We start from the raw sequence: 17,110 nt of genomic DNA on the forward strand, positions 1-17,110 counted from the left end.
TTTAGCATCCTTCTTTTATGGTCTCAGTTGGAGACAGGGAAAAACTGCTGAACTGTTCTAATTTCTGAAATCCAAAAGTCAAGTGCATTCTTTGGTGATCAAATAATGTCTGAGAGACTCCAAATATTCCAGATTCTTGTATGGTGTACGAATAACATTTGATTAAGTAATTCACCTTAATTTACAGCATCTAACTTCAAATCAAGAAATAAGGACACTGTTTCCACTACTTTCTCAATTTTGTTTTAACATAATTGGAAGCTTTTTAACATCACCTTTGTTTACTACCCTCTGTATTTTACAATAAGGGCGATTTATATTTCATTTCTTCCTTTCTGAAAATTTTCCCAATTCTCTCAGTATCTCTTCTTGTTTAATTCTCAGGAGAGCCTACTATATTATTTCACCATAATCCCCAACTGAGCCTACAAGTGCATTCTGATTATGAAGGAATTAGTTCACAGCATTCTCCTCAGATGTAATGTGTCTTATTAATGTTTTTATTAACTGTAGCTGATGAAGAGATTTTCTGGCTTAGTTCCAGTACTCCTTCTCTAGCTCTCCAAAGGAAAAGTGACTGCTAAATTTTCACATAAGAAATCCATTTCTAATGAAAGAAATGTGATTTTTCCCCCCTAATTCTCTAATTCAATGAAATTTAATTATGAAAATACAGATAAGGGCTTCAGCTTCTGTAAAGCATTAAGTCTATCATCTCATACAGATCATTGTATAAATAAAGATGAATAATTTGGAGCCAAGATATTTGAGTGTAGGTTTCCAGAAGGATTTCCGTAATCAACAGTCCAAATTTATTTTTAGCGAAACTCTGACACAAGAACCCAATATCTAGGACCTCTTATAAGGCATTAAAGACATGAAAAAAGAATTTATTTTTCAAAGCGGGACCCTAAAGCATTTAAAATACTATTATTATAATTATAGTTTTCCTGCACCCAGAAGTGAGATATAAAAAGACAACTGAATTCTCTGACTAGGGGAAGCTCTAATCCAGTAGCAAAGAGAATCAGGCTCAATAAATTTCTCACCTCCACCTAGCTGATACTATGGCTGTTTATATTCCTTGGTAGAAGCTACAAAGGCCTTATCTCCATTATGCCACCTAATTCATTTGGAAAATTTTTGAATGATAGATCACTGTGAGAGTGCAATCATCTGATTCTATGTAATTCAGATGTTAAGACAATGAAGGTAATTGGCCCAACATTTCCAAGGTCTGATCAGTTCAATGTAGAATCACTCAAAGTTCATTCTGAAAAAAAAATATTCTAAAATGTTAGATTACTCACCCCCCCCAAAAAAATGGTAGTTATGTGATGGAATGGAAGTGTTAGCTAACACTCCATTGGTAATCATGTTGCAATATATAAGTATATCAAATCAACACTTTGTACACCTTGAACTTACACAATGTTGTATGTCAATGATATCTCAATAAAGTTGGAAAAATAAAATAAAATGCTAGATTATGTTCCCGAAAACCTGGCCTTCAAAATGCTATCTATGGTTTATGACCCAAAGGCATGCTATAATTAGTTCATTACTAAAGGCTTTGTAGATGTAAAAACTACTATGGGGTAAGTACAGAGAACCAGAGAAAGTTATTACCAGATGAAGTTCTGCCTGTCACATGATATTTAAGCTTAATGTCAGTTATAAGCATTACGGGAAGCCTTCAGTACCTGATCAGTTACCATTTTTGTCCATGAATCAAGCTAATGCTCTTTCCATTAATCGAGATGAATTGCATTTAAAAACCTCACCTCGGCCCCATATTGCAACTCAGGATAGTTACATAAGGGACTACTGTTTAACTGGCAGAGTGCAATAAGGCATACCCATACCTCCTGCCAATAGTGACGGAAAGTTTCAGGCCCAGAATGGTCACGAGCTGGAAGAGAACTCCCTTTTAAGCAATCCACAGTACTCAATGTTGAGTGCTAAGTGTTGTGAGGCTCCCAAAAAATAATAAGCAAAATGAGATAGTACGGTGAATGGAAATTGAGCAATCCTGACCATAACTGCTGGGCGAGTTTCACAAACAAGGGCTCAGTGTGAGTTAGGGGTTCCAGGACAGTCTTCGGCAAGAGCTGCACATGGACAGATGCATGTCTACAGAAATGCATGCTCTGATGACAGAAACGACAGCATGATGAAGGCAGAAGTCTGGACCAGAGAAGCCAGGAAAAGTAAAGTGGGAAAGCAGACCCCAGACGGATCGTGGAGGTGCTGGAATATGCCAGTGATATATAAAAGAGACAAAAATGCTTCCTATCCATGAACTGTTGAATCTCCAAGTGACCTGATCTAAATGTCTGATTCCTTGGTTTAACAGTTAATCCCTCCTTCTCTTTTTCTGTGTTGTATTTTTGCTTTGCACCACTAAGTCCTTTGGATTTCGAAAATAGCTTTGGCTTCCTGAAGCCAGCTTGAGAGGTTGGCAGTTCTTTTAGATCATGCAGAACCTACTACTACAGTACTGGAGAGACGCAGCTGGTGCAAAGATTTTTATTTTAACAACCAACACTGATTTTCCTTCCTCAACACAGGAATATCCCCAGAGAGACTTTATGTCTGAGGGAGTTAGCTGCTCTGAACATACAAAATCGTACACATGGGTAGTTGTGGCTGTCACCGTGCTGTAGAGACACTCTCTACTAAGTCCATTTTATGGGTTTCCCTCACTCATTTTCTCAAAAGAAACTTGGGAGGAGAAGAGAACTTTCAAGTGTCCCACAGCGAACGTGGGCAAAGTGAATGGTGAGTGTGTATATGCGCGCGCGCTCGCGTGTATGTTAATGATCTGAGTTCTGCCTATGACTCTTAGAATTAATGAATTCTTGAAGCCTCAGTTCAGCCTGAGATTGTTGGTGCAAAAGTCTTACAAATAGCTCTGAAAAGTCACTAGGTGTCAGTCTTAAAAAAAACTTTAGCACAATCCACAAACTTTTCCATGCCATCAATCTTTTCCTCTTTCCAAACAGCTTAACGTTTCCTATGTTAAAGGAACACGAAAGTTTGTAGCCAATACACATAACTGCCCATCAGAAGGGTCACGAACATCAAAATGACAGGAAGGAACAAGAGTACATTAAATTGTTTTTAGGCCAGCACCTGATTTTCTGTAGGCTTGGCCAGCTCCCCTGTTGACTTTTGGTTCATATGAATTTCTGTTTTGTGGTCGTTGGCAGACATTTGTGAGCACAGTTGGAAACGGTCAGCGGGAAGGAAGTCTATTCATTTTTATGAATTTACCCTATTTATAACCGAACTTGTGCTAAAAAGAGGATTTAAGGCTCCTGACAAAAATACCTACAATACAACTGGATAAAAATAAGTAAATGGAAAATTCAGGAAATAAGTGCTTTTAAAGCCTACGGAAATCCTGAGTTTGTTGAATCTTTCACCACAGGCATATGGACAGATTTTTCCCCCTGGAATCTCCAACTAGTACTAACCTGCAAGCAATCCAACAGCTCAAATGGAAAGATCTATGAAGAAATAAAATCTTGGCCTTGGAAGGCGTCCTCCTCTGCAGACCAACCTCTTTTCTCTTATGGGCTCATCTTCATGAGGCAGAGAGAGGCAGGGATCACAATCTCTATTTTAAAGTCTGACATCAGGGTGAATTGCCTATGTGAAAAAGGAGGTCTGCACCTAAATCTTCTGCTCCTTCTGACTAGAAAAAATTCAGTCCTTTCCAAAGAAAGGGTGAATGGCATTACCCTCAAATCTAGAAACCCTGGGTACCAACTTGGGACAGGAAGAAACCCCAGGCAATTGGGAGATGCCCACCGAGGACACTCACACCAGAAGATGCTCAGTCTTCCCAGATGCAGGAGTCTGGGGACAAACCTCCCCCTGTCCAGATTCAGGAGTCCATAATGTGACCATTGGCTTTCTGGGGAAACTAAAGCATAGATATTGACTTTAAGTTTGATCTCAATGTGACTGTATAAAGCTGGGGGAGGGTTTTCTTAAGGCACACTAACACAATATACAGAAGATCACTAAAAGCCATGTAAATCTCTACTAATGGGGATTCCATTCATAGAATATACAAACACTTCTTAAAATCCTCTCTCTCCATCCCCCTGCATAAACAGAAGCTGCCTTACCCCAAGGGAACAACCAGTAGATCAATCTAGGACAGTGGTCCTCTAGGGTAAGACCCAGGCTTCGGTATATTGTGTCACTTTCTAAGTGATTCTAATGGGTAGCCAAGATTGAGAACCACTAGTCTGGAGGCTTTAGCCAATCTGCCACTCACTTTGTGCTGGTTATTTTGGAGTAAGGTTCCACTCCTCCCTCTCCTTTCATACATATATTTACCTACATTAGCCCAGGAAGCTTCCTGAGCAACCTTTTAATCCATAGCTTAACATGTTATACATCAAAATACACTGACTTTTGCTGCAGTGGAGAGTTGTTCGAAATATCACACTTCCCACTGTCTTTTGTGGAGCATCTTCTCCTTGCTGCCACAGCCCAAGTTGGACTATATTTAAGTGTTCAGTCTCAGCTACATGTTAAGTGTTTTCAAAGAATAAGAAGGAGCACAAGGGGGAGAAGGAGAAGAGCTGACATGTTTTAGGGCTAAAGGCCTGACTTTCCCACAGTCAAGTGCTCAGTTTCTATAGGGTCCAACCCCCATACGCTTTGCCTACAGTTCATTCTACCTCCCTACCAATTCAAAACACATTTGTCTTGTGTTCCTTTCTCTTTTGTCTTAACATCATCCGAAATCATGAGCTAATGAGCCTGGCAAATTAATAACAATAATAATAAATAAATGATAATATCTTAATGAGTTATTCTGCCCAGATAGCAGATCTGCATTTTTTGAAGGCTTTCTCAAGGCCTTCAATCTCAATCCAAAGGAAGGCTCTCATATTGAAAAGTAGGCACCATGTTAAGGCAGAAAGGGTGATATAAATTAGGGGACCAGGCAAAGCCCCATTGAAGTCACACCTCACAGATGGCTGCCACTCAAATCAACCTCTGGTTGTAAGTGATGACTCAGGTCCTCACGGTGGAATTGCTCACACACTGACCTCACAGCTATGGAACCACTCTCTGCCCCATGGTAATTTATCTCTTCATGTGTTAGCCTGTCAGTATTTCCACAGTATACAGCACACACAGAGTAGGTGCTCACTGAATGTCTGATGAAAAGATAGATACATAGAGCTCTTCATTCTTCTGCTAAACATCCCTAGTTTGTTAATTAAATACGTATCATGTTTTTTAAAGACCTCCAGAGAAAAATATTCTATTCCTAAATCAAAAGCCCATTCTAATGTTAGATGTAGGCTTTTAAAAAAAAGTGAAGATAGCTGTAATAATTCTGCACTTAACTACTTGATGGCTTTTGGAAGCGCTGTCCATCCAGAACATCGACCAAATGGAAAAGTGGTCAAAATGGTCTCCTGAGGAAGAAAATGGAACAATGCCTCCCTCGGGCTCTCATCCAGAACTTATGAACTCAAGACATGTTGAAAATAAGGTCACTAATTTAACAGGATTAACCATGGGATTCTTAGAGGATAGACGAGACATGGATAGTATCAGCTATAAGGAAGTGAACAGAAACACACAGGAATCACGGGTGATCACCTGGTGATTGACACCCACCCCCACCCATCCCACTAGCCATGTGATCACAGTCCCCTTGCAATGACTGTTTAGAAATGGGCATGTGGCCTAACCCCAGCTGATTAGAGGCAGGAAGAATTCTACTGGGGGATTCGAGGAAAGGTTCTCTCTTAAGAAAGAAACACGGTGAAATGACAGCCTCCTTTCTCTGGACAATGTCTTCTCTGGGTGGGATGCCGGAAGTGACTGCAGCCATTGCAACCATAAGGAGGCCAGTCCAGGGACAAAGTCACACACCAAGGGGGACAGTGCAGCAAGATGGGGAAACTTCGGTCACTGATGATTGCGGAGCTACTGAGTCAACTGACCCAAGAGCTCTGTCTCTGGAGTTCTTGTTTTCAAAGAAAACAGATTTCTTTACTCTTTAAACCAACTTAAGTTAAGGTTCCTGCTGCCTATAGCTAGAGGCATCCTGACAGAGATAGAACACAAAAAGGAAAGAACCCCCAGGTATTAATTACATTACATTAATTATATTACATTTAATGCTTTGGCATTAAAATGGATATGTTGACTCAACTTTGGTCATATTGATTTTATACATTAAGAAGCATAGTTGTGTGATTTATTATAGTATATAACAGGACTAGAAGTGGGGTGAGTCACCACGTCTGCTCTCTGGACAGGTCCTTGCCAATAAATTTGAAAATGAACTTGTTAGATAAGAGAAGAAATTGATTCTGCGTATTTGAATAAAGAACTTCTTATATGTTACTAGCATTTTACCAATCAATCGATCCACCTCGACCATAACAGGGGACTTTCACTGTTAATTCTCTCTATCCTGACGACATACAGTTCATTCCACTCACACCTCTCAACAGCAAGATCAAGAAGCTGAGATCTCTCTCCCTCCAAAGCTTGAGAGGCGAAGTGTATGTGACAAGCAGAAAACAAGTTCAGAGAATTTGAGGCCATGAATCCACTGCTTTGCTTAGAAAGTCATCTAAGTTGTCTGCTCATGTTACTTCACAGGAAATGAAACTATAATCTATTCAAAGAGTTTGTGTTATTTTTAGCCAATCCCAGCTACCCACTTCAATCTGTTCATTTTTAAAGGTTTATATGGGTTTTAGCATTTGCATTGGAATATCATTGAAATTATAAAATAGGACATAATAATCTATAAATAACATAACCCAACTGAAAACAAGAATGAAGAAGGTTAATTAGAGTGGTATTATGTTAAATAGAATTACTTTTTAAAAGGTCTCAATTTTTGCACCTTTAATGACTCATGAAGAACTACACTTGGGGCACCTGGGTGGCTCAGTAGGTTGGGTGGCCAGCTCTTGATTTCAACTCAGGTCATGATCTCAGGGTCCTAGGATTGAGCCCTGCCTTGGGCTCTGTGGTCAGCAGGGAGTCTGCTTGAAGATTCTCTCTCCCTCTCCCTCTGCCCCTCCCCCCACTCTCACACTCATTCTCTCTCTCACTCTCTCTAAAATAAATACTTAAATCTTTGAAAAAGAAAAAACCACAATTAAGTTTACAATGTTCACACTCTGACTACAGCTGCCCTGTAACTCTACTCCTAAAATGATGCTTCCCGTGAAATACTTACTGAAATCTGTATTGGTTTCCTATTTCTGCTGTAACAAATGACCACAAACTTAATGGCTCAAAACAACACAAATCTATCATCTTACAGTTCTGCAGGTCAAAGGTCTGAAATGGGTCTTGAGGGGCTAAAATCAAGGTGTCAGCAGGGTTGCATTCTAGAGGTTCAAGGTTCAAGGGGAAAGTCCATTTCCTTGCCTTTTTAAGCTTCTGGAGGCTGCTAGCATTCCATGGCTTGTGGCCACATCACTCTGACCTCTGCCTCTCTCATCACATCTCTTTCTCCGACTCTGACTCTCCTACCTCCCCCTTATAAGGACACCTGTGATTATATTGGGCCCACCCAGATGATCCAGAATAACCTCCCCAGTTCAAGATCTTTAACTTAATCACCTCGCTAAAGTCCTTTTTGCCAGGTAAAAGTTCCAGAGATTAGGACACAGACACTATTCTACTTACCACAAAATCCATCACAAGTAGGAGAGGTTTTCTGTCTCATCTGACCTCAGAGTATTTAGAAAACTGTATCAATTAATATTGATCCAGAAGTTATTACTGGTTGTGAGTTACTAGGAGAGATACTCCTGTCACTCTAAGAAAATGTTGATGAGCAAATAAAATTCTAGCCCCAGACACTACTCAAACACAGTCTTCCCACAGTAGGGGGGCGGGGGGAGAGAACAGCCTGGAAGATTTGTTCCTTGTTTTGGTTCCCAGGAAACTCAGTGCTAAAAACATGTTGATAAAATGAATTTACCAGGAAAGGAAGTAACAGTAAAAGGTAAGGGACTTCTGGGGAAATGGTAAATCATTATAGTAAGAGAAACTCGGATATATTAAAAAAAAAAAAATCTCAGGACTTGTGGGAATCACCTTTAAAAACATAACAAATCACTAAATTGGTATCTCTAATTTAAGAATACTTAGCTGTGCACGGGGGCTGGAATCAGGAAGCAGCACAGGAAGACAATAAAACTGGCTTCCATATTTCTGCTTCACCTTCTTATAACCTACTTTTATTATAAAACTCACCCTCCCCGCGTTGAAACCTTTATGAAGTGGGTTCTGCTCTAATCAAAGAAAGGCACCACTCTTGCTTTTCTCTCTGTCCCTGGGGCCATGCAAGTTCCAGGAACAGAGCAGATGCTCAGTTAGGTTTGTTGGACGAATTAATTAACCAAATCGAAAGGACAGTTCATCAAAAAAAGGCATTCCTCCTTAGACCGTAAACCTTTAAAAGTTTTATCAAATCCAATTTCAGCTTTAAAACAAAGGAGGGGGGCTGAGGTGCCTGCATGGCTCAGTCAAAGTGTCTGCCTTCAGCTCAGGTCGTGATCTTGGGGTCCTGGGATCGAGCTCCACATGGGGATCCCTGCTCAACCGGAAGCCTACTTCTCCCTCTCCCTCTGCCCCTTTCAGCCCCCATCACTCATATGCACGCATATGTGCTCTCTCTCCCTCAGAGAGATACACAGATAGATAGATGATAGACAAAATCTTTTTTTAAAAAAAAGAGCTTATTGGGTGCCTGGGTGGCTCAGATGGTTAAGCGTCTGCCTTCGGCTCAGGTCATGATCCCAGAGTCCTGGGATCGAGTCCCGCATTGGGCTCCCTGCTCCTTGGGAGCCTGCTTCTCCCTTTGCCTCTCTTTCTCTCTCTCTCTCCCCCTCTCTCTGTCTCTCATGAATAAATAAATAAAATTAAAAAAAAAAAGATTTAAAAAAAAAAAGAGCTTATTTTAAACTACACAATCATGCAATAACCTGACACAGCGATTTTCCAGCTCTGCACTCGTATTAATGCACTCACCCTTTCTCACCACAGATCTAAAAGAGAGTTTTCATGAGAAAGAAGAATGATCTTTAAGAAATCATATGCAATAGGATTCGAAATTGGACATTTCAACCGAGGCACCACAATACAAGAGTATGATGTTCCAGAGCAAAGTTCCAGACCAACATTGAAATTTTTAATGAAATCGCCCAACACTGATTATATGACTTTTAACCCTAACCTCTGCTGCACTGAAGGTTATAAATGGGGCTAGCTGTTAAAGACTCAGAGAATTTCAGAGAGGGCATTTCTCTGGAGAAGAAGAAGGCCTCAAGGAATCACCCAGAGCCTATAGCATCTCTCCAGAAAAAGCCAAGAGGAGACAGATGGGGAAGCTTCCCTGCTGACCAAGAAGAGAGTGTCTGAGATGAGGTCAGACTGCATCCATGGAGCCTCCCGAGGATAATTCGGGCCATGCCCAAGAGAGAGCAAGCACATGGGTGTCTGGACACTGACTGCTGAACTGAGCCTGTATCTGACAACCAAATGCAGCCTTAAGAGGAAACAGAAAAGCGACAAGACTGCCGAGCACTCGCTCAGAGGTGGGGGAAGAATTTCTCCTAGGGAGCAAATTCCACAGCGACAGAAGGTAACACCAGATATTTGTTTTCTGACTTCAGACCATTCACGCTGCTTGTTCAGCACACTGGTTACTCACGTCTTCTCCCCATTTGGAAGTCCTCCCATAAACCTAGAGTTGTCTTCCAGCTGGGAAGGAAAGAGGGAATTCCTTCCAAAAACTAGGTAACTGTGCTCTTGGTGGGCAGCTGGAGACTGTTTGGAGCCTGGCTATTTAAGAGCACTAAATATAAATATATAAGAAAAAACTGAAGACTTTTTCTGAAATGAACCATCCATAAACATCACCAGAAAATCCATTTTGCTCCATAATCGATGCCAAGAAAGAAAGCTGCCACCTTAGAAAAATAAAAGAGGGAGAGGGAGGAGGAAGGAAACACGCATGACTCTTACCCAGGCCCTGATTCTGCTGTTCCCACTTGATGGCGTCTGGCACCTGGTAGGTAGCTCCATCCAAAGGGCCCAGGTTTCCCTGCTCTGAGCCAGGTTCTTGAGACGCGATGCCAGGGAGAGTGAACCCAGGCAGTTCAGCGTCACCGTCCAAGCTCTCATCCAGGGACTCTGCGTCTTTATCTTCTTCATCTTCCTCCTCATCTTCCTCTTCTTCATCTTCCTCCTCCTCATCCTCTTCATCCGCATCTTCTTCTCCCTCTAGGAAGAAAAGAAATCAACAGGAAACACGAAGGAGTACAGTAAGTGCCTACATATGAATCTTTTGAAATGACCCAAACACTACAAAATAATTGCGCTTGACCTTTGGAAACAAATTTTATAGCCGAAGTTGGGCGATGTGGGCCTTGCAGGATTATGTGCTCACCACATACCTATGTTTTAAACTTTCAAAATCACAGTTGTGTCAGATCATTAGTACGCAGCATGTTTATTTGGAGTCAAAGTTCAGGTAATATAAATTTTTAGTAGTCAGATTTATATTTACAAAAGTAGAAAATATCCCTTCCCTGTTTTCTGGAGGCCATTAAAGACGGACCCACTAGGTTAATATACAAAATATATAAAGAATTTATACAACTCAACACCAGAAAAACAAATAATCCAGTTAGAAAATGGGCAGAAGACCTGAATAAACAGTTTTCCAAAGAAGATAAACAGATTGCCAACAAACATAAAAAGATGCTCAACATCACTAATCATCAAGGAAATACAAATCAAAACCACAATGAGATATCCCCTTACACCTGTCAGAATGGCTAGAAACAAAAAGACAAGCAAGTGTTGGTGAAGATGTGGAGAAAAAGGAGCCCTCGTGCATTGTTGGTGGGAACGCAAAATGGTGCAGCCACTGTGGAAGATGGGTATGGAGAGTCCTCAAAAAATTAAAAATAGAAACCCTATACGATCCAGTAATTCCACCCAAAGAAAATGAAAACATTAATTCAAAAAGATATATGCACCCTACGTTTATTGCAGCATTATTTACAATAGCCAATATATGGAAGCAATCCAAGTATCCAAGGATAGATGAATGGATAAAGGAGAAGTGGTATATATAAATACCATGGAATGTTACTCAGCCATAAAAGGGGTGAGATCTTGCCATTTGCAATACATGAATGGACCTAGAGGGTATTATGTTAAATGAAATGAGTCAGACAGAGAAAAACAAATACCATATGATTTCACTTACATGTGGGATCTAAAAGCCAAAACAAATGAATAAACAAACAAACAAAAAGCAGAAACAGACCCATAAATACAGACAACAAACTGATGGTTGCCAGAGGAAAGAAAGGATGGGGGATGGGCAAAATGGGTGAAGGGGAGTGGGAGATACAGGCTTCCAGTTATGGAATGAATAAGTCACCGAGATAAAAGGTACAGGATAGGGAATACAGTCAATGGTATCGGAATAGCATTGTATGGTGACGGGTGGTAGCTACACTTGTGATGAACATAGCATAACATATAGACTATGTTGTACACCCGAAACTAACGTAACATTGTGTGTCAACTATACTTCAATTAAAAAAAAAAAAGATTTGCCCATTAGAAAGCACAATAAAATACTAACAGAACTTAGAGTGTCCCAATCCTTTTGTATCTTATAATAGTAAACAAGAAAATTCATCGTTTGGGCACAATTTTCCTTTTATTCTTCTTCCATATCAGTGAGTAGAAGTCACAACATGTTAAGTGAGAGGTACATATATCCACTCCTGGCTCCTGTTGGAAGATTGACCCAAGAAAGTGGAAATGATTACATCAACATTCTCAATTCCACTCTAAAAGAGGTTAGGAAATAGGATATTGATCAAAGACAGTCAGAGAAGCACACCAGAAAAAAACGTTATCATTACCATCATCGTAAGAGTTCAATTCACAATTTGTCACATTCAATGCTTTAAGCGGAGTAGGTGTAGGAAACGTAGGATCCCCAATTTTACTTTGTTTCACCAATTTTCTAGGAATACTTCGAGGCTCCCCCCTCACCATGGATGCACCCTGAAGCCCCTGATGAGAGCTCACAAAGCTCACCGAAGGCCTTGCCCTTGGCCTCTTGTCTTGGCTCTCCACACAGCAGTTTGCAAAAAGGAACTCTCCTGGGATGGTGGAGAAGGAAAGAGGGAGGATTAGAGCCACCCAGGAATTCTGAGACTCTCTTTTTCTGCTTCTAGACAATGTTGTCCACACACATTCCTTTGTACTTCTTGTTTACAGGGGTTTTTTTTAACTTTTAAAAAATATTACATCTAACCTTTTCATTCCTATATATCCTCTAATTTCGTACGACTTAATACCTCTCGCTATTCCAAAAATTCAATGACTATCAAGGACCCAGTTCCGGGCACTAGGAATAAAACAGCACTGTCTCTGCCTTCGTGGAGCTGACAGGCCACTCAAGGAGACACATAGCACACACATAGAGATATAATACAACACGACACTCTGATTAAAACCGGAAAGAAGATGGAAAATGGCAGGCTCTGCTTTTTTGGATGGGGAGATCAAGGAAAGCTTTTCTGATAAGGTAAAGTTTGAACAAAGATTATACCAAAATAATGAATGCTCTTGTTTAATTTAGGTCAATATCTACAGGAGGAACATTCCCAGCAGCAGGGAACAAAAGAACAGCAAAAACAAAAGTCTTGAGGCAGATGTGTGCTGTGTTCAAAGAATGGCAAAGACTGGCCTGGGAGCAAGAAGGGACAGGAAATGAGGTGGGAGGGGTAGGAAGGGGTCAGATCTAATATATATTTACAAGGAATGATGGGCTTCAGGGTGAAAAGCAGGCTATATCAGAGCAAGAGACAAAGCAAAGAGACCCATTGGGAGGCTATTTCCCAAGCCAGGGAATAAGAAGATGGTGCTTTGGATGATCTGGGAGTAATGTGAAGGTAATTTGAAGGCAGAGCCCTACTGATAATTACAATGTGGGATGTGGAAGGAAGATCTCACTTTATTAAAGATGGAAACGAAAGGGTAAAGAGCAAAATCAAGAATTTTATTTGAGACACATTAATCATGTGATTCCTATGCCTATAATTTCCAAGTGGAAATGCTGGAAGCCCAGGGAAGATCAAAGCTAGAGATAAAAATCTAGGACTCATCGAAGGGCGCCGGGGTGGCTCAGTTGGTTAAGCGACTGCCTTTGGCTCAGGTCATGATCCTGGAGTCCCGGGATCGAGTCCCACATCGGGCTCTCTGCTCAGCAGGGAGTCTGCTTCTCCCTCTGACCCTCTTCCCTCTCGTGCTCTCTATCTCTCATTCTCTCTCTCTTTCAAATAAGTAAATAAAATCTTTAAAAAAAAAATCTAGGACTCATCGATTTAGAAATAATATTTACAGCCTTGAGACTGGCTGAGATCACCATAAGAATGAGTGAAGATAGAAGGAAAAGTGGTCCAGTCTAAGCCCCGGGCAATCGAACATTTTAGAAGTTGGCCAGCAGAGGGTGATCCAGCAAAGGAGACGGAAAAGTGACCACCGAGGTGGGAGAAAAACCAAATGAGTGTGGTGTGGACAGCGTCAAAGGAATAAAACACTTCTGAGGGCCTGAGTAAGAAAACTGAGACTGTCCCTCCGACGTTGATATTACCTCTGGCTTTGACACTTTGGAAGTGATTAGTGACTTTAACCTAAGTTGTGTGGTGGAATGGTAGGAAGACTAGAGTAGTTGAAAAGAAAATTAGAAAAAAAGAAAGTAGATACAGCAAATATTAAAACAAAAAAAAACCTTACAAAACTTTTTGAAAAAAAGAACAGGGACAACAATAGCCAAACTATGAAAAGAGCCCAGATGTCCATCGACAGATGAATGGATAAAGAAGATGTGGTATATATGTGTGTGTGTGTGTGTGTGTGTGTGTGTGTGTGTGTGTGTGTGTGTGTAATGGAATATTATGCAGCCATCAAAAAATGAAACATTGCCATTTGCAACGATGTGGATGGAACTAGAGGGTATTATGCTAAGTGAAATATGTCAATCAGAGAAAGATGATTATCATATGATCTTACTCATATATGAAATATCAGAAACATAATAGAGGATCATAGGGGAAGGGAGGGAAAAATGAAACAAGATGAAACCAGAGAGGGAGACAAACCATAAGAGACTCTTTTTTTTTTAAGATTTTATTTATTTATTTGAGACAGAGAGAATGAGAGATAGAGAGCATGAGAGGGGGGAGGGTCAGAGGGAGAGGCAGACTCCCCGCTGAGCAGGGAGCCCGATGCGGGACTCGATCCCGGGACTCCAGGATCATGACCTGAGCCGAAGGCAGTCGCTTAACCAACTGAGCCACCCAGGCGCCCCCATAAGAGACTCTTAATCATAGGAAACAAACTGAGGGTTGCTGGAAGGGAGGGGGGTGGGGGATGGACATTAAGGAGGGCACATGATGTAATGAGCACTGGGTGTTATATAAGACTGATGATTCACAGACCTGTACCTCTGAAACCAATAATACATTAAATGTTAATTAATTGAATTTAAATTTTTAAAAATGTTAAAAAAAAAAAGAACAGGGATAGAAGAGGGTAGCTGGAAGGAGATGTAGGGCCCAGGGTACCTTCTCAAAATAGGAGATACTAGAATTTGCTTGGAAGTTACGGGTGAGATCTGGTAGAGAGGGGGCAATTGATGGTCAGGAGACAGGGGACAGGGCTGCTGGAGGAAGGTCTGGAGATGAGGCTTGGCGAGCAGTTGCACATGTGGATCTGAGCCACGCAAATGTAGTGTGGCTGTGTGACTGTGGACAAGTTACAGTGCCTCGGCTTCCTCATTGGTAAAACTGGGGTGATTCCTACCTCACAGGGCTGCTGTAGGATTCCATCAGTTAGTATGTAAGGTACTTAGGACTAAGCCAGGCTCACCATGGCCACTCTGTGAGGTTGGTTTCTTTGCTATGGCAGAGAAGGGATGGGATCCAGGGCACAGGCTGGCTCAGACCCATCCTCCACTGCAGTGGGCTCAGGGGCAGGCAGGAGGACAGACCTGGGGGTGGGAATATGTGAAAGTTGTCTTCATATTTCTTTTATTTTCTCAGTCAAATAAGAAACTAAGAAGGAAAAAAGAAACGTTGGCGGTCTGAGGCGAGAGGAGAAAGTGTGAAACAGTCATCTTGGAGAATGGACAAGTGAATTCCCCAGGAAAATGTGGGAGGACTGGCAGGCAGCCCTGTGGGCCCACTTGAGATGTGACATCGTACATTTAAAGTGAGACATGTTAAGGGGGTTGTGTTTTTCTCCAGCCACCTTCAGCTGCTTGGGTGCAGGCATGGCTGGGAGGGGTAGAGGAAGCAGAGAGATTGAACCAGCAGCAAATTTTGCTAGAAGGGTTCAGTGATGGAGGGGTGGGGGAGGGAGGTGGTTGACTGTGTGTGAAGGAAGTAATTAAAGATGGGCCAGGCAAAGAGTACAAACTCCCAACAGTAACACAAGTCCTGGGGATCTAATGTACAGTATGGTGACTATAATTAATAACACTGTATTGTATACTTGAAAGTTATTATGAGAGTAGATCTTAAATATTACCAACACAAAAAGAATAGTATTTACATGAGGAGATAGAAATGTTAACTAGCCTTACTGGGGTAACCATTTTGCAATATATAAGAGTATCAAATCATCACATTGTGCACCTTAAATTTACATATGTTATATGTCAACAGTATCTCAGTAAAGTAAAGTAAAACAATATCTCAACAAATCTCGGGAAATAAAGATGGACCAGGGACTCTAATTAAAGAGAAGCTGAGGACGAAGCTGGACAGAGAAAAAGTATGGGATCATTGGAATTTGGAGAAAACTATCAGGAATCATCACTATTTGATGGCTTTGCTGACCTTCTTCCCGTAGACAAAAATTGGCCATAGGCTAAAAAAGAACATTTCTTTATTTTTAAAGCATTATAAAATCACTTTTAGCTGCCTTTTCTTTCCACAAACCGAAAAGGGTTGCACTTGGTGGAATAATTGTGACAATATGATACTAATCCCCTAGGAACACGAAGGCAAAGCCCTGCGTTTTCAGCTCTCATCACTGAACTGTTGACCACTGACCACTGCCACCCACCAAGAACAACTTCTACATGACCCTCAATAAGCTCAGTTAATTCCTTCTCCCTAAAGTATAGAGCTATATGACCCAGCAATCCCACTTCTGGGTATATATCCAAAGGAAATAATATCATACCCCAAAGAGATATCTGTACTCTGGGGTTCACAGTCACATAATTCACGAGAGCCAAGGTATGGAAACAACCTACCTGTCCACTGACAGATGAATGGATAAAGATGATGTGATATACATATAATAGAATATTATTTGACCTCTAAAAAGAAGGAAATCTTATCATTTGCCACATGGATGAAACCAAAGGACATTATGCTGAGTGAAAGAACTTAAAGATAGACAAATACTACATGGTATATTACTTATAGGTGGAATCAAAATTAAAAAAAAAAGTCTAACTCATAAAAAAAAACAAAAAGTCAAACTCATAAAAAGAGAAAGTAGAAAAGTGGTTGCCCTGGGCTAGAGGGTAGGGAAAACAGGGAAGGATTAGGAAAAGGGTACAAACTGTCAGCTCTAAGATGAATAAGGTCTAAAGATCTAATTTATAACATGGTGACTATAGTTGATAACACTGTATTGTAGCACTGAAATTTGCTAAGAGAGTAAAACTTAAATGTCCTCACACAAAAAAAGTAATTATATGAGGTGATAGCTCTGTTAATTAATCCAATGGTGGGAATCCTTTTACAATGTTACGTGTGTATCAAATCGCCAAAATGTACACTCTAAATATCTTATAATTTTATGTCAATTATACTTCAATAAAGTCAGAGCCATAAAAATAATGAAAAGGACAAAGTCAGGCTGCATGTAAGCAAACCTGGGCCAACAAAATGGTCACTACCTTCATGATGTGATTTGAATGACATTGCTTAGGTCAACATGTCTCATAATCCGTCCCACACTCAACCACCCTAATGGAGCCTTC

General features: G+C 40.8%; 1 protein-coding gene across 5 annotated transcripts in view; it reads right to left on the reverse strand.

The window, feature by feature from the left end:
- ARMH4 (armadillo like helical domain containing 4) overlaps positions 1–17,110 on the reverse strand; it is a 128,526-nt gene that overhangs the window by 78,935 nt on the left and 32,481 nt on the right. For all 5 annotated transcript variants that reach the window (XM_025869963.2, XM_073895274.1, XM_073895272.1 and 2 more), the window contains exon 5: positions 10,042–10,299. In XM_025869963.2, the coding sequence (XP_025725748.1) occupies positions 10,042–10,299 (258 nt within the window). The remainder of the gene's footprint in view (positions 1–10,041; positions 10,300–17,110) is intronic.

Source organism: Callorhinus ursinus, unplaced genomic scaffold, assembly GCF_003265705.2.
Source record: "Callorhinus ursinus isolate GAN/ISIS: 27379988/994484 unplaced genomic scaffold, GSC_fseal_2.0 scaffold8, whole genome shotgun sequence".
Taxonomy (NCBI): domain Eukaryota; kingdom Metazoa; phylum Chordata; class Mammalia; order Carnivora; family Otariidae; genus Callorhinus; species Callorhinus ursinus.